This window comes from Talaromyces stipitatus, genomic scaffold (genome assembly GCF_000003125.1).
Source record: "Talaromyces stipitatus ATCC 10500 scf_1105507295541 genomic scaffold, whole genome shotgun sequence".
Lineage (NCBI taxonomy): Eukaryota > Fungi > Ascomycota > Eurotiomycetes > Eurotiales > Trichocomaceae > Talaromyces > Talaromyces stipitatus.
Genome location: NW_002990115.1, coordinates 2,801,075 through 2,817,155, shown reverse-complemented (window position 1 = coordinate 2,817,155; position 16,081 = coordinate 2,801,075). Strand labels below are relative to the sequence as shown.

General features: G+C 46.4%; 8 protein-coding genes across 9 annotated transcripts; 5 read left to right on the top strand and 3 right to left on the bottom strand.

The window, feature by feature from the left end:
• Positions 1-8: 8 nt before the first annotated feature.
• On the bottom strand, positions 9-1,325 carry TSTA_033710 (alcohol dehydrogenase, putative). The gene is made up of 2 exons (XM_002480518.1): positions 952-1,325; positions 9-886 (listed from the first exon to the last, which is right to left on the bottom strand). The coding sequence occupies exons 1-2, from the start codon at positions 1,215-1,217 to the stop codon at positions 106-108; spliced, it is 1,047 nt and encodes a 348-aa protein (XP_002480563.1). The 5' UTR covers positions 1,218-1,325; the 3' UTR covers positions 9-105.
• A 186-nt stretch (positions 1,326-1,511) lies between these two features.
• TSTA_033700 (uncharacterized protein) lies at positions 1,512-3,130 on the top strand (the record flags this gene model as incomplete). Its single annotated transcript, XM_002480517.1, has 2 exons — positions 1,512-2,022; positions 2,059-3,130. Exons 1-2 carry the CDS (start codon positions 1,655-1,657, stop codon positions 3,128-3,130), a joined length of 1,440 nt encoding a protein of 479 aa, XP_002480562.1. The 5' UTR covers positions 1,512-1,654.
• Positions 3,131-3,522: 392 nt separating this feature from the next.
• Positions 3,523-5,174, top strand: TSTA_033690 (pentachlorophenol 4-monooxygenase, putative; the record flags this gene model as incomplete). Its single annotated transcript, XM_002480516.1, has 2 exons — positions 3,523-5,133; positions 5,159-5,174. Exons 1-2 carry the CDS (start codon positions 3,593-3,595, stop codon positions 5,172-5,174), a joined length of 1,557 nt encoding a protein of 518 aa, XP_002480561.1. The 5' UTR covers positions 3,523-3,592.
• Positions 5,175-5,572: 398 nt separating this feature from the next.
• Positions 5,573-6,557, bottom strand: TSTA_033680 (uncharacterized protein; the record flags this gene model as incomplete). The annotated part of the gene is made up of 3 exons (XM_002480515.1): positions 5,573-5,860; positions 5,940-6,388; positions 6,506-6,557. The coding sequence occupies 3 exons, from the start codon at positions 6,555-6,557 to the stop codon at positions 5,573-5,575; spliced, it is 789 nt and encodes a 262-aa protein (XP_002480560.1).
• A 239-nt stretch (positions 6,558-6,796) lies between these two features.
• TSTA_033670 (tRNA splicing 2' phosphotransferase 1) lies at positions 6,797-8,301 on the top strand. Its single transcript, XM_002480514.1, has 3 exons — positions 6,797-6,874; positions 6,941-7,180; positions 7,229-8,301. Exons 2-3 carry the CDS (start codon positions 7,043-7,045, stop codon positions 8,075-8,077), a joined length of 987 nt encoding a protein of 328 aa, XP_002480559.1. The 5' UTR covers positions 6,797-6,874; positions 6,941-7,042; the 3' UTR covers positions 8,078-8,301.
• Positions 8,302-8,500: 199 nt separating this feature from the next.
• On the top strand, positions 8,501-9,872 carry TSTA_033660 (catechol dioxygenase, putative). 2 transcript variants are annotated; one of them, XM_002480512.1, is made up of 4 exons: positions 8,501-8,894; positions 8,962-9,320; positions 9,372-9,439; positions 9,496-9,872. In XM_002480512.1, the coding sequence occupies exons 1-4, from the start codon at positions 8,647-8,649 to the stop codon at positions 9,679-9,681; spliced, it is 861 nt and encodes a 286-aa protein (XP_002480557.1). In that variant the 5' UTR covers positions 8,501-8,646; the 3' UTR covers positions 9,682-9,872. The 2 variants fall into 2 exon arrangements, with proteins under 2 accessions (XP_002480557.1, XP_002480558.1); XM_002480513.1 differs by having other exon boundaries at positions 9,372-9,872.
• Positions 9,873-9,878: 6 nt separating this feature from the next.
• On the bottom strand, positions 9,879-10,744 carry TSTA_033650 (alpha/beta hydrolase, putative; the record flags this gene model as incomplete). The annotated part of the gene is made up of 2 exons (XM_002480511.1): positions 9,879-10,246; positions 10,312-10,744. The coding sequence occupies 2 exons, from the start codon at positions 10,742-10,744 to the stop codon at positions 9,879-9,881; spliced, it is 801 nt and encodes a 266-aa protein (XP_002480556.1).
• An 871-nt stretch (positions 10,745-11,615) lies between these two features.
• TSTA_033640 (uncharacterized protein) lies at positions 11,616-14,529 on the top strand (the record flags this gene model as incomplete). The annotated part of the gene is made up of 7 exons (XM_002480510.1): positions 11,616-11,696; positions 11,803-12,262; positions 12,328-12,539; positions 12,592-12,949; positions 13,002-13,098; positions 13,163-13,819; positions 13,872-14,529. The coding sequence occupies 7 exons, from the start codon at positions 11,616-11,618 to the stop codon at positions 14,527-14,529; spliced, it is 2,523 nt and encodes an 840-aa protein (XP_002480555.1).
• Between the last annotated feature and the right edge of the window lie 1,552 nt (positions 14,530-16,081).

The following is a 16,081-nucleotide window of genomic DNA, read 5'->3' as shown; positions in this document are numbered from 1 at the left end:
GCGTTAATGAGACGACATTGTTTACACAGTATATATGTCGGGATGCTTTCTCTAACTTTGATTAAGATATCTACCTATGGCTTCGGTCCGTACGATAATGAACATTCAAAGTTCCACCACCAACTTGGTTGCGCTAACGCCCGCTTTGCACTTGTGAAGCGCCTCGTCGATGGACTCCAAGCCCTTTCCGACGACAGTGGGATGTGGAAGGCATTTGAGCTTTCCCGTCTCCAATGCTGGGGTCACGTACTCTGTCCAAACAGGAGTAGCAACGTCATTAACCGCAAAGATCATGCCCGCTTTGATGCTGTCCGGAACATTCTCAGGTGGAGGATGCACACACGCTAGATGGACTCCTCCCAGTCTATTCAGAATGACAAGGTCGTTCGCATAGGTCTCCTGAGTGGAAATAGCATCAAAGATGCCCACAAATTCTCTCTCAGGGTCTGAAGCTGCTGCGATAACTTTCTCAACAAACGTAGGGACATGGTAATCGAACACTTCAGTCGCTCCGCAATCCTTGCAAAGGTCAAAGTTGCGCTCACTCGCAATGGAGATTACTTTGATTCCTGCCGCCGTGGCTAGTTGCGTAGTCGTCGAACCAACAGAGGAAGAACCACCGTATACGATGAGTGTTTTATTTGATGACACTGACCGCAATGACGGATACGGCAGACCGAGAGCAGGGGTAGATACGCCAGGCATTGCGGTCCCGGCCTGCTTGACAAAGAGCGCACAGACAGCAGCTTCAATAGCAAAAGCCACTACAACTCCTTGAGTGAATGGGATGGCATCGGGCAGAATTGCAGCTTTGTCTTCCGGGACAGCTGTATATAGAGCGAATGCTCCATCTTGAGGTTTTCCAGTGACTAGATTGATTGCGTGTCTAGATATGCCTCGTGAGCACTCTCAGGGGCAATCCACGAGTAGCAAGGAATTTTCTCTACGTACCCAATAACGCGATCGCCTTTCTTGAAACGTTGCACTTCCGATCCAACTTCATACACTGTGCCAGCCACATCGCAACCGAAAATGGTGGGCCATTGCTGGACAAAGACTCCGGCGTCTTGCATGTGGTTGTCTAATGGATTGATGGCGACTGCGGAGTTCTGAATGATGATTTCGTTTGGTCCAGGAATCGGCATAGGTGCATCACCGACCTCCAAGGGAGTCCCAGCTTTTTGAAGCCATGCAGCTTTGTTTGGTGCCATATTCATTTCTAACAAGGTTGATAGTTACGACTAAAGTCTTGCTGGGAAAGAAGTGATGGTACACTATGAGACATGATACGGCTACGTATTTATAGTTGTTATATCATTGAAAAAGCCACACTTCTATCTCACGATAGCATGAGGAGAGGACCGTGGATTTCAAAGGCATTACAAACCTTGCATTGAATATTCTAATCTCGTTTGAAATCGGACATCAAATCTCCATTGACTTGATATTAGCCATGATGTACCCTGATCATAGAAGATGGAACCGCATATGCCGTTCCATCGACCCACTCAAAGCGACCCGCCTAAATTAATTAGTCAGGGCTCTTTCTATCATTGCACTTCCTCGACCGATTCACATATAACATTCCAAACCGCCATTTCCAAAGTGTGACTGAACATAGCTCCTATGCTGTCCCTCGCAACCTCCCTCCAGGATGAACATCACCTTCGGTACGGATGATTTTCTACACTACAACGCGCAGTACAAACTCCTAATCTGCCTCAAATGCAAGTACGCTATCCAAAAGACCGCCGTAGGAAACCACTTATTACGCCACAAAATCTATCGTGCGGAGCGACAGAGACTGTTATCAGCGATCTCTGATCTAGAGCTTCTAGAACCTGATGATGTGCAATTCCCCTTGGTGCGGTGTGAGCCGGTGGAAGGCTTGCCCGTTATCGCTGGATATAAATGTACGGCGACAGACTGTGGGAGTTTGTATGCAAGTATTAAACGGATGAGGAGGCATTGGAGGGAGAGTCATGGATTGAGTGATTTGCCGCAAGGTTATGCCTGTGCTGTGTATTTGCAGACTTTTTTCCGTGGGACGAAGCTTAGGTATTTTGAGGCTACTGGGGGAACACCGAGCGTAGCAGAACCAGTGGTACTCGCTGACGATAGAAGACCGGAGGAGCAGAGGCAAAAGCGGCAATATGCGAATACCATGTCTCATGCACAACCGGACATTTCCAATCGAAGTCCCAAATCCGATTTAGGCTTGGATCAATCCGACCTACTGAAAATGAGATACTTTCACCACTTTATTACCACGACATGTCTCACACTACCTGCCGGAAGCTCAAATCCAGTAAATTACTGGAAAACCAATGTTGTTACTCAAGCTCTACGTCTGGAGTGGTTGATGTACGGTTTACTTTCTATCTCTGCCAGTCATTTGGCAGTGCTTTCAGAAGATAGAGTGCTGAAAGATACCCATGTACGGCGCTCAAGACGGTTTTATAGAAGATTCGAATCTGGAATGGGTGAAACAGACTACCTGGAGATGGAGGTTCAGATGCTTTGCATTCATCGCCTTATTTTTTGGACGTCTGAAGGGCGTGTCCAGCTGCCTGTCCCATTGGATTGGTTGGTGGCTACTGTTAAAGGCTGCACAAATCCAAAGGTTACGCTTGACTCGATGGCTCGATTCAGCGGCGGTTATGATGTAAATTTGGATAGACTGTGGGCAACCCATCCACCAGATTCGAACACTTCGTTACGCACTGATATCTCCAGGTCCTCCGCCTTAAAGCGTATCTTCAACCTTCCATATCGCTTGACCGAGAAACTAGGAAGACCAGACGATGTCACCGATTTTATAGCAGTAATGTCTGCTATCAGGATATTGATTGAATCCTACCATCAATCCTTCGATGCAGAGAACCTAGAAATCGTCTGGATGGGTATGAACGGGTGGCTGAGCAAGGTGTCAGATCGTTTTACTCGAATGGCCATCGTCGAGAAGAAGCCAGCTGCGCTCACAGTCTTTGCGTATTGGTTACTATTAGTCGCGAGAGCGGAGCAACTCTGTTGGTTTTTGAGAGGGTTGTCGATGAATCTGTTGCATCAAGTTGCAGAGGATTTGGGTGAAGATAGTGGTTTGCGAGATCTAGTCGAGGAATTGATCTAGGTGAATCGAGAAATTCGTACTGAAAGAACTTCCTTTTTTTCCTTTTCTTCGCTTCTATCAAATTCTTAGAACATTGCGATAGCTGTGGCAATGTGGCTCAGTTATTCACACTTAGGGTTGCTTAGCATACCCGGACTTTACTAAAACCCGAGGAACCAATTCGGGAAGCACCAAGTCCCGAGCATCCTATCTCACGGAAAGTGTATGAATTTTCGGCTGACTGAGTAAGTTTTATCAAGTCATATTTTTCGACTAGCCCAAGACTTGGTTAGTGATTTAACGTGAGGTTGGACGTGGTGGATCAAGATGACCCCTTGTCGTGGTTGCCTGGTTAAAGCAGGCCTGATGGGATATAAATCCTGTGCAACGATGGATGTCCTTTTTTCCTCTTCGGATACAGCAAGCATTCATATTTGTTCATCTTTTCAGATCGCTTGCTAGTTGTCAATTCCAAACTTCATCATGAACAAACTCTACGACGTTATCATCGTCGGCGCAGGACCTGTCGGGCTCTTCCTTGCTTGCGAACTAGGTCTAGCACGCATCTCGGTGCTAGTCCTAGAACGCGAATATAAGCTCGAGTCCCCCTTCAAAGATGAACCGTTGGGTTCTCGAGGAATGAACACATCGTCTGTGGAATCCGTCTATCGTCGCGGTCTGCTAGGCGAGTTTGCTGACCTCAGCAAACGGGCTGCCGGTCTCCAGAAGACTGCTGGATTTACGTACGGTGGACACTTTGCTGGTATTGGTCTCAATGCCAATAAACTTGAATTGGATCGTTGGAAGTATCGTTTTCCCGGGCCGAGTCTGGTACCGCAACCAACGACTATACAGCTAGTGGAAAGTATCCTCAACAAACGAGCTGAGCAGTTGGGTGTGACGATTCTAAGGGGTCATGGTGTTGAAAGTATCACAGCACAAGACGACAATAGTGTCACGGTAGAAGCTGGAGGAGAGAATCAATCATTCCGCGGCAAGTGGCTTGTAGGATGCGACGGGGGACGAAGCGCAATTCGCAAAGCTGCTGGATTCGGCTTTGAAGGAACAGAAGCAAGATTCACGGGTTATGGAATTAAATGTGACTTGGGTCATCCGGAAAAGCTGAAACTGGGATTCAGCCATACAAAGACTGGAATGTATATCAGAGGACAGAAGGATAGTCTGCATTTGCTGGACTTTGATGGTGGATCATACGATCGCACCCAGGAAATCAGTATGGAGCACCTACAGGAAGTACTCAGCCGCGTGACAGGCGTCAGTGACTTGAAGATTGAGAAGGTCCATCTCGCATCGACATATACTGACCGCTGTATGCAAGCGACAACCTACCGCAAGGGTCGTGTTCTACTTGCTGGTGATGCTGCACACATTCACTCGCCGCTCGGGGCTCAAGGTATGAATCTCGGACTGGGGGATGCCATCAATCTAGGCTGGAAGCTAGCTGCAACAGTGCGACAAGAATCCAAAAATGACAAAACGCCCGTAAATCTGGATTTATTGGACACATACGAAGCTGAACGCCACCCCATCGCAGCTTGGGCCCTTGATTGGACACGCGCTCAAGTCTCGATACTGCAACCAGATGCATTTGGCGCAGCAATTCGCACGTTGGTTCGCGATTTCATCGATACAACTGACGGGACGAATATGCTCATGGATCGATTTTGGGGCTTGTCGCAAAAATACAATCTCGAAAAGGATGGCGGCACTCTGCATCCCCTTGTCGGACGCAGTGTACCGGATTTTGAGTTGGGCGATGGCTCAAGGTTAGGCAGTAAAATGACAGGGGGGCAAGGGTTAATTGTAGATTTCCAGGATAACATCGAGCTGAAGAACTTGGCTACAGGAAAGTATGGAGGCAGAGTCGATTACTTGAGTTTGACTGCAAATGATAGGCGCGGCCTTGGGGCGTTGATTGTTCGACCTGATGGCGTTGTTGCTTGGGCCGTAGAAGAGGATGAGAAGCCAGACATAGATGCAGCGAAGGCTTCCTTGGAGAGGTGGTTTGCTTTCTGAACCAAAGGACAGTGATCATATTGTATAATATTTGTGCTATAATACCCAGCTCCAAACATTAATAAAATAGACAATATCATCTCATTCAATATCTTGATTCTTGCAATTCTTGTGAATACTGCTCACATCCATGAAGAGAGAAGGTATGCAGAAAAGTGGACCGTGTGTATACCACCGCACAGAGACAGTCTAAGCTATAGGTCCAAAGCTGCAAAGAATTGAAAAGTAAGTTATTTTGTTGTGCTATAAGTCATTCCTACTCTTTGCTATTCTCTCTTTCACTATGGTGTGCAATACCTCACGTCGAGCTTTCCGTTCTGTTAGTGATTGTCGCAATTGGGACAATAATCTCTGGTGTCGCACTTTCTGCTCAGATATGTGCTGTTCTATTTGGTCAAGGAGCTCGTGTTCTCGCACTTTCACCTGCTATCGTTCAGCAAGTAACTCTTTCTGTCGAGATGTATTCCCTATTATTTCCTGTTCAGATGCGGTAAGGTATTTCGTATATCGAGCTTCTCGATCATCCGACTGCCGCTGTAAAGTCTGAAACATATTTTGCGATTCCGACAGATCCTGAGAGGCGATGCTCTCTTCTTGCGTCTTTTTATCCACTTCCTTATCGGCATAGGAGAGAGATCTATCGGTTCCCAGATCCTTGCCAGTAAATCCATAACCTTTTTCTTGGAATAGTGAGAAATTCGCGGTCAAGATTCCCTACGAGACGATAACATTTCCATTTATCGTGCTTGTTCCAGATTGTGAACCGTTCAATCGTCCACCGCTAGAATGCGACGTCGAAATCATCGATTTCGGGATAGTGGCCATAGATTTGGAGCCTTTCTGAGTCGTAGGATATAGAGAAACCGAGGATTCTACGATGTATCCTTTCCATGGAATTGGATATTGAAGTCAAGCTCCACACTGCACGCATAGCGATACACATGCTGTGCATGTTTTTCATGTTGACCACTGGCCGCGGATTGGGGCCATAGATCGGTGCTACGTTGAGCCATTTCTCATTATAGACGACAATGGCATCCTCCAACACACTCACTTCTCCCAGGTCCTGCTTTTCGACGGATGGTACAAGAAAGCGGGCGTAGGTCGTAAGGAGCCGGGATTTTGATTGATTTCGCAACGCGTTATGGAATCTCTCAATGGCACCATCGTCAAATACGGTCCCCTGAAAGATGTCAACCGATTGACGGAGGAGTCGTTCGCGAAGCGCAATATCTTCTGAGACTGAACCTGCGCGTTACCGACGCATGAAGCAAGCCCTATATGAGCGCTTGGAAGAATAAGTGACTGGATAAACCTCCGACTCGTCCTGTTCTGTCCATGTGCTCTCATTGTACGAACCCGAGTCGTCACTCGCTTGCAGTCGCGGTCTTTTGGATGGACGCTGACTCATCTCGTCTCAAAATCGCTAATAGACTGCATTGAAGCTGGAGTTTCATTTCGCTTTCATACGCGTTGATCGAAGAGTCCTGTTGTGTCTACTTGGAGTATTTATATTCGAGTAGAAGTTTGTAGGCAGCAAGGCTGTGGGGCTTGAAGCTGACCCACGCGCCTTCCCAATAAAGTTAGAAGCATTGTGCAGCATTTCTTTCGCTTCGACATTCATCTTTCTGATCTGATATATTAATGACTGACGACGCTTCCAACGAATGATCTCGAATAATACAATTATTTAATACCATCGATGTCGACTAGGCCGTGTTGGTAAAGGTACGTCCTATGAGTCACGATGACTCCGATCTTGCTTTAATTTTCGCGGCTGATATAAACTTATAGGACTGCCAATATTGCTAATCCAGTATTCATAAGAAAATTGCAATTATCAAAAAGTTGACTACACCATCCTTGATCCTCAATATCAGAAGCTTGATTGGAACAATGTCCCGTAGAGGTGGCGGGAGAGCCATGCCTCGCGAGGTAGTGCTTTCGAAGGCACTCTCCCATCTACTCCGTCACTCCGCAGAAAAGGAGAATCTGAAAATCAGCAAAGAGGGCTATGTGAATGTGGCAGATCTAGTACGTGGAACCGTCCTATGCTTTGCTCCCGTCTAACAAAGGACGCAGCTCGAAACGAGAAAAGTGAAATCTCTCAAAGTGACGTTACCGGAAATTATACAGGCAGTCGCTAGCTCGGACAAGCAGCGGTTCTCTCTGTTTTATATCTCTCCAGCAACCATAGAATCAGGGAATCAGGAAAGTCAAGAGCAGCAAGAAGCAGTAGTGGCCACCGCTGCTTCCGAAGAAAAGCAGAAGAATGCGACAGCGCATGCGTTGTCTGTTAAGGATAATGATCCATCTCATTTCCTCATCCGGGCGACGCAGGGACACAGCATGAAGAGTGTTGACACAACACTCTTCCTGGAGAAACTGAGTCTTGACGATACAAAAGAAGATGGTGCCGCATCAAACCTTCCTGATACCGTGGTACACGGTACATATCATGGCGCTTGGCCGCTAATTCTCGCATCTGGGGGTTTACGGTCTATGAGTAGGTTACAGGTGCATTTTGCCACTGGTCCGACAATGGACGAGGTTTACCCTAACGGACGAGATGCACCAATAGCATTATTAGACCCTAGGTCGAAAGCAACGGTAATTTCCGGAATGCGATCAGATGCGGAAATTCTAATCTATATCAACCTACGGAGGGCACTGGAAGCTGGCTGTCCATTCTATAGGAGTGAGAATGGTGTCATTCTCAGTGAAGGCATGAACCTCGGTGACAGCGGCGAGGGAAAGATTGTTCCGATCGAATTCTTTGATCTCGTCATTGAAAGGAAGACCGGGTTGGGTGTCCTGTGGGAAGATGGGAGTGTAGTTCAAGAACTGCCGTCACATTTGGCGGAGAAGAGGAATCCGAAGGCAACGAGAGGAGGTGGCAGGGGAAGAGGGAGAGGCATGGGGCAGCCATGAGTTGGTCATAACCGTTCATCGAAGAAATTTCAACATATGATCCCTGGACATGATTACTTCAAAAGAATTGTCACATATAAACAGTGCGGGGATGAATAGAGAGGAAGCAATCCGAAGCGGGGAATACGTACGGACCGAACCGTACGGTGCTTTAGCCGATGTCCCTTCATGGACTCAATTGATCCAAATTCGGTGAGAATACTAAAGTGCGTTTGTTTCGTATGTTATTTTCTAGCATGATCCATGCATATTTTGCATTCAAAATGAGTAAATATCTGCTTTTAGGAGAGGCAGAGTACATAGAAGTATGTAATAAAGTACGCAAATTAGTTAATTATGGTAAGCTTACTAACAAAAAATGAGTAAAATTGTATTAGCGATACTTTTATTGTTGTGCTAATTATCCTGTCACTTGAACAGTTCACACACTGCTACACCAAGGTATTATAAAAAGTCGTTCTCTATTTGTTGCGCCGAAACCTGCTTGTGGTTATTTATACCTAGATGGTGGGCTGGTTTAGAGAGTTGGTATTGTTATAGCCAAAAACGGAGAGAGTAGCATAATCAAAATGGCTACCCATACATATGATCCCACATTCACTGACCGCGTCATCAACGCCATGGGCCCCAAGACAAACTCCCGTCTACGCCAATTGATGGCCGGATTCATTCGACACATTCATGATTTTGCACGAGAGAATGAGTTGACGGTTGACGAGTGGATGATGGGTGTGAAAATGATCAACTGGGCAGGACAAATGAGTGATGACAAACGTAACGAGGGACAACTTTTGTGTGATGTTATTGGGCTTGAGACGTAAGTACTGGTTGTATTCAGAAACGTATTCGCAAATGTAAAGGTGGTTTATACTAATGGATAATAGATTGGTAGATGAGATTACCTACAAAGTAGCATCCGAAGCAGATGCTCCAACAGCAACAGCCATTCTAGGTCCCTTTTTCCGAGCAGACACAATGGTTCGACAGAACGGCGACAGTATGGTCACGGGGGTCGACGATGGAGAAATGGTCTTTATGCATGGCCAGGTAATTGACTACAAGACCAAGAAACCTATTCCCGGCACGACAGTGGAAGTGTGGCAAGCGTCTACCAACGGGCTATATGAACAACAGGATCCGAATCAAGTTGAGCATAATTTGCGAGGAAAATTTACAACTGATGAGAATGGTCGCTATTGGTTCTATTGTATAAGGCCAACTCCATACCCTGTCCCTGGTGATGGTAAGTATTCTCCTGCTCCCTTTTGTGACAATGATACTCATTGTAGTCTAGGCCCAGCAGGAAAGTTGTTAGAACTCCTGGACCGGCACCCCTATCGGCCGGCACATATCCATATATTGGTAAGTATAAACTTGTATCTGTCGAAAAGCAGCAACAATCTGACCAGGGATCTCAGGCCACACATGAAGGATATAAACCCCTCGTCACACAGATATTTGACAGACAAGACCAGTACCTCACCAACGATTCTGTTTTTGCCGTAAAGGATTCTTTGATTGTGGACTTTGTTCCACGAGAAGGTGACCCTAATGCTTCCCTAGAGTTGGCTTATGATGTGAAACTAGTTCCAAAAGATTCTTGAGGGGATGAAGTCGGCCGGCTTCCAAGGTTGGCTTGCTTAATGTTACGTTTGAAATTGTGATTAATGTAGTTATCTTGTCGGACTACTTGGCTATTATTTATCTACATATATTTTTGTTACTCGGGTACGATATGCAGAGAGAAATTGTAAATATGAATCAATTCCATACTGAGTCTCTTCAGTCTTTCTAGGATCTTTTAATCTCTATGTGACCGCGTAAACTTCAAGATTAGATTCCCAACCTCCTCGCTCGCTTCAATGCAATGCCAATGGCCCACACCCGGCAAAATATCAAGTGTTTTCAAAGAACTAGATACACTAGAAATGATGTGCTTGCACCCTTCCAACGGCGCCGCCTTATCCTCAGCACCGGCAATGATCAATAACGGAACATCAATCGCAGCATAATCCGGTGCGGTCGCTTCCGAAATAACGTGACAGAGCGAGATGTATCCTTCCGGAGATTGTCCTAGAATGAGTTCTCGGATGAACGCTTTTTGTAAGGCGGTACTTTTTGATCCGGTTGCTGCGTTGGGGATTGTGTTGGCCATTGGTTCCATTCCATCTGTACAAACAGCGAGTTAGCTGGATCTGACAAAATATACAACATGATTGGCGCGGTGTGCATACCCTCAGATACAACTTGAATCCTCTTCTCAAAGACCTGCCCCGTACTAGCTGTTGGATGCACAGGCCCAATAGCCACCACCGCAACAACTCTATCCTTATATTTGGCCGCAATGTGCAAAACCGTCGTTCCGCCCATTGAATGACCAACAAGCACCGCCTTTGAAATTTTGAGTCCGTCCATCACTTTCACGACATCCTCGGCAATGGTGTCGATTGACTGGCTCAAGCCTGTGAAAGCAGATCTTCCGGAGCCATAGGTGTCAATTGCTACGCAGCGATGGTTCGGAGTTAGCAGTGGGATTATCGCATAATAATAATTTTGGGATGAGCCTAGGCCGTGAATGAAGATGTAGGTTAGACCGCCGGCTGGGGGACCATTGGGGTGAGAATCCGAATAATTGAGATGTTTTTGGTTGACGTTGATGTATGGCATTTTCGGGCAGGTATATTTATTTATTGTAAAGAGTAGGAGAGACAATGGTTTGTGGTTTATTAGAGACTGGATGTTCAGGGTACTCCTACTGTAACAGGTTGTGTCATGCAGACGAACATTTGACGTGTATCCGATCTGATGGTCAGATTAGGTTGGAGCCGTATATCCGGATTTGTATGTCTACAACCGTCTTTTGATAGTATCTTGGATGAAAAGAATAGTGATCACGAAGGAGTAGAATATGAATTGATAGTAGGTGACATACTAGTTTCTTTAATCAGGAGAATGCATTTATAGTATAGCCCCACTACTTCACCGGATCGCACCAATCACAGCCCGCCGCCTCACCTTATTCCGACTTCATATCTAAGCTCACACTCTCTTTTCAAAAAACACATCTAATATTCTAATAACACTATATCAGAGGTGAGAATGCCAGGCATTCTGTAGGAGAAGCTCGACCTGCTTCGGTATTTAATTTCTCCGCTCCTTGATTAGTGATAACCTTAGTAATCCCTCCATGCCGTAAGTAGCTTAGCTTCGGCAGCAGGCTGTTTACTAATGCCGTTGAACTGGTCGGATCTGAACACACTGAACAGTACGTAAAATCGCTCTTAAAGGTGGTGGAAGTCTGATCTGATACAGTTAGCCGAGAAGGGCACTCCATCTATGTTCACTGGCAGGAATAATATTCATTTACCAAAGCTGCGAGTCAAGCGATCACCTCTCGGAAGTAGGATCTCGGTCGAGCACGATCCGAATACCTGTCGGATGTCTGACTTGCTCGCACACGACTGTATAGCAGTGTATGCGACCTTAGTCTGACTATTGTTGCTGAGTCCCTCTCATCGGCCTCGCGGCAGCGACCGTCATGGCCCGTCGAAGGGTCGCCCCGGAAAACCGCGTTCGAGCTGCACAGGCCTGTGAGAACTGCAAGAAGCGCAAACAGAAAGTATGCTCTATCAAAATCCCCGGACGTCATATTTTTGTAAACTACTATTGGTCGAGTAGTAGACTAACTTTGAGCCACTCATTATTGGTGCTTCGTTCAACAATAGTGCAATGGTACATTTCCTTGCGCGAACTGTAGCAAGCGGCAGGTTCAATGTTTCTTTGCCGGCTCCGTGCCTGCAACTGGATCTTTTCCGGCAGTATCCAGCACTGCGATAGAGCAGCGTAGCAATGGCCAAAAACGCAAGTTCTCAGACTTGGTTGCGAACATGGATGCGACGAATCGATCAGAAGAACCCACAAGGACAGCTGATGATCAACCATATCAGGGCTCTGCTTTTCCTGCCAACGTGAATGATGCGGCTTATCATACGACAGACCGAACGGTCAGTGTATCGCATCACGAGCAACAACATCGAAATCGAGATTCTTTGCTTGTCAGAAACATACCCACAACATCCTCAGATCAAGTCGAGCAAGCTGCACATGATGAGATATCAGACGAGACTGACGAGGCTGAGCTACAGGGGATGTCGCGGATGCTAGACGATGGCAAGGGAAGAATGCGTACGTAACCCCTGAAAGAAAGAAGAATTTGCCCTTGACTAACAGGTGAAACGGTGTCCTTGAAGTCTATATTGGAGATTCTGCCCCATTATCATATCTACAAACCATTCGTCAACTTGTTGGTAGTGTAATAGGGACCTCGATGTTCACAGTCGATCCGCGCCGACATAATATCCTTGAGGCTTCAATGCAGGCTCAATCCACTGGCTTCCAGTATGCCTTTACGCTCCCGGACCGTGAAGCTGCGTTGTATCTGGTAGATTCGTTCTTCATCAGCGTATGGTATTCAGCTCACCTACTCGTCATAGCCCTTGTTAACATCAATATAGACAAAAGGGATGGTCCATTTATTCAACGAGCAAGTCTTCAAACAACGCGTCGAACGTACATTTCAAAACCCCCTTGCGGCTGATCAGTCGTGGATGTGCATTCTATACCTTGTTTTCGCTGTGGGCCTGCAACTGCGATGTGTTACGCCTCGCCCATCACCCAAGGAAGCTGCAATACTCAAAAGATTGCTTTCCCCCGATGTCGATCGCAGCGAGATGTTTTTTCTTTGCGCAAGGCATCTTAAAGACTCTGCGTCAGGAATTGAGGATGGAGATTTTGCCTCGATTCAAGCACTACTGCTTATGACTTTGTACATGTTATCGGTGGGAAAACGTAACACAGCATGGGCTTATATTGGTACAGTTTCCTCTCACGGAGTAATGGTAGGTCTCATGCTGACCTTTTTTAGGCATGGCTGTGCGACTTGCATATGCTTTAGGATTACATAGAGCCGAAACGCAACGCGCATATGATGAGAGGGAGAGACAATCTATGTCTCTACCAAGGTAAGTCTCTAGACCCCTCTTCTGTTTATTTTAATTGCTTTATACGTAAGCTGATACAACTCAGAGTTCTCCTCTGGCGTAGCCTTTACGTGATGGATCGATTCCTCGCGTCCTGCCTTGGTCGACCAACTGCAATTCAAGACGAAGAGATTTCGGAAGAGCTTGTCCCTCATAGAGAAAGATTCAGAGACCTGTCGCCAGGATCCGTGGAGAACTTTGAATTCGAAGCCCTCTTTGCTTCTGTACAAGCAGCTCAAATAAATGGTAGTATCTTGCATCAAATTTACCGATCACGCAAAGTGTCTTTGAAAATTGCACGACAAATCGCAGTTCAGATCCACGAGTGGACACAGTCTCTCCCGGAGATACTGCAATGGCGTCCGACTCCCATGCCTCATGACGACACTGGGAAAGCCATGGGTCAATTACATATATGGATGACATATTTCAGTACAATCATTCTCCTCACTCGCCCGTTCTTACTACTTCACGTCAAGAAAGTCATTGCTCAGGAACGACGGAGGCCCAATCCTCCACATGCTCATAAATCACCGGATTCATCAGAGGCGGTTGCAAGTTCGCCCGGAGAGATTCGTGTAGCGGAGAACCCTGAACTCAAGAAATATTCTGCTGCTTGTGTTCGATCAGCGACGCATATGATTCGTGCCGTGCAGACGATTCGGGTGAAAGGGTGCTTGCCGAGGAGGAATCCTTTTATAATGTGCGCCTTCTCTCCTTTTGGCTCTCAAACATTTTACTAACCTTTGAATTAGAAACTGGATGTTCATTGCAGCCCTTATCGTCTTGACAAATTCATTTTTCAATGTCTACGAAAACCCCGAGAATGACTCAATCGCTCAAATGGCAATATACCTTCATCAACATTTCGCGGAATTTGATCTATTAGCAGCTCGATACTTACATATCCTAAAATCCTTCCAGAAAACTATTGCCGATCGTCGGTCAATGAATGGGTTGCTGCAGACGAATGGTAGGAACTATACATTAAAGGATCCAATCGAGGATCTTTTCTCGGGAAAGGGACTTCCTTCCCAGCGCCGTGGTCACAGTAACAATGAAACTACTATGCTATCTACGGATCAGGCCTCAAATTTGGCACCACCAACACAACCCCCCGTGTCATGGGAGTGGCCTGCGACTACAACTTCTTTACCCCGGGTCACCAGTACTAGCACAACAGGTGGTATAGATCTAAACTCTGTACCCAACGGAATCTCCGGTGACGGCAGCAATGGATTTGGTGACAATGTCGAAGGACTTGTGTTTCCTGGCGCGGAGGAGCTTTTAGGCCCTGATCCGGGTCCTGTGCTTGAGGAAGTTATCCACTTTGATATGTTGTGGCCGCTCAACCAGGATACGGGTTTGTATTCGGGGAATATACCGATGTATGGGATGGATAGTTATTTGTGAGGATTTGTATAATATACCCAATGAAAATGTGTGGACATATTTGTCCTCCCTTCAGCTGCCTCGCTGCTCTTTCAATCACTACCGAAGTGCCCACCAAACAGACTGAATGCTTTACGTTCCCAAGCAGTCATCTTCAAGATGCTGTATATTCACGCTGAACCCACTTGCGAAGCAGTATCATTAGCCTATAAGTCTAGTGAAAGGGCTGTATGTCCTGTGCCCCTCCCAACGCAACGCGAAAATCAAACCTATCCAATGAAAGAATCCTATGCAGTTTCTTTGACTTTCTTTGTGCCCTGAGCTTTGTTAGCCTGTTGCCTGTCTGAGGGTCATGAAGTGGCATAGAGAAGGTGAATTTCTCACATATAAATAGTCTTCCCCTCCTTTCTTTCCTGCCAAGAATTTCTCTCCCTTTCAACTCTTCTCTTATACGACACTTTGCACACTCCTAGTCTAGTTAAGGGGTTCCAATATTATTTCATTATGAATATCAGTCAAGAAGAGATGCACAATCTCTAAGCAAGCTCAACAGCCACTGTACCCTGTCCGCCAAGCATCTGCGGCTTCCACAGATGCAACTACATGGCCAGTGGTCAAATGATTTAGTTGACCTAGCTGATATGGGTGGCTCTCGGTACCATTAATTGAAATTCGACACAGAATTTTCGAGCAGCAACCAACTTGTAGGACCACACCAATTTGTATCATGGGTTGACTAGAAGTTGCTAACCAGCTTGTACCATTGAAACAGCATAGTCAGGAGGAAGCTCGAAGGAGCGAGCCATCGACAGGGGAATAGGGCAATATCTCAACAGTTCTATTGACCTTCATAGGTATCTGACACAGTGTAATGTCAGCAACCATCCGTACGAGCTAGGATGGATACCGCTAAACCATCATCCACATAGTTTCCGCCAGACGAGAATTGCCTTGGATATGCAGACATCATCCACAGGTGCCTAGCTCTTTATATCTCCTAAAGAACTGAGTCGCGATTACCGTTTCTTGAACTCTTACTCTTCTTTTCTTCCTCTCGGACAGTGATCTGTTCCCAACAGCCATGGCAGCGCTGATTTCGCGGCCACCTAACGATCATCGGAACAGGCTGGAGCATCAGCGTCCCACAGGGGGACTTCTATCCAACAGCAGCGGGAACTCCTCAAACAATCACGAGGGTTTATTACCTAGCACCTATAGACGCCCCACCACAAGATATTTCTTTGCAACAGCCGTTAATCCCTCCGTGACAAATCCCGAGTATCATCTCTTCATTCCCCTTAGAGTATTCTCTTACAGAGTCGATGGCCACGACTACGCGAGGAGTTGCTGGTACTGACACCTTCGGCAATCCAGGTAAGCATTAGACACAAACCCCCAAGGCTAGTCTATCTTGCCTCGTATGTGAAGTTGATAAAGCAAAAGACGTCCAGAGACCGCCCAGAAAGAATCGTAGTGATAAGGGGACGAAGCGTGAGCCGAGACGGATAGGTAAAACTCCCACCGTTGCTGCCACCATCACTGTTACTGATGTTAATACTTCATTGACAGGAAA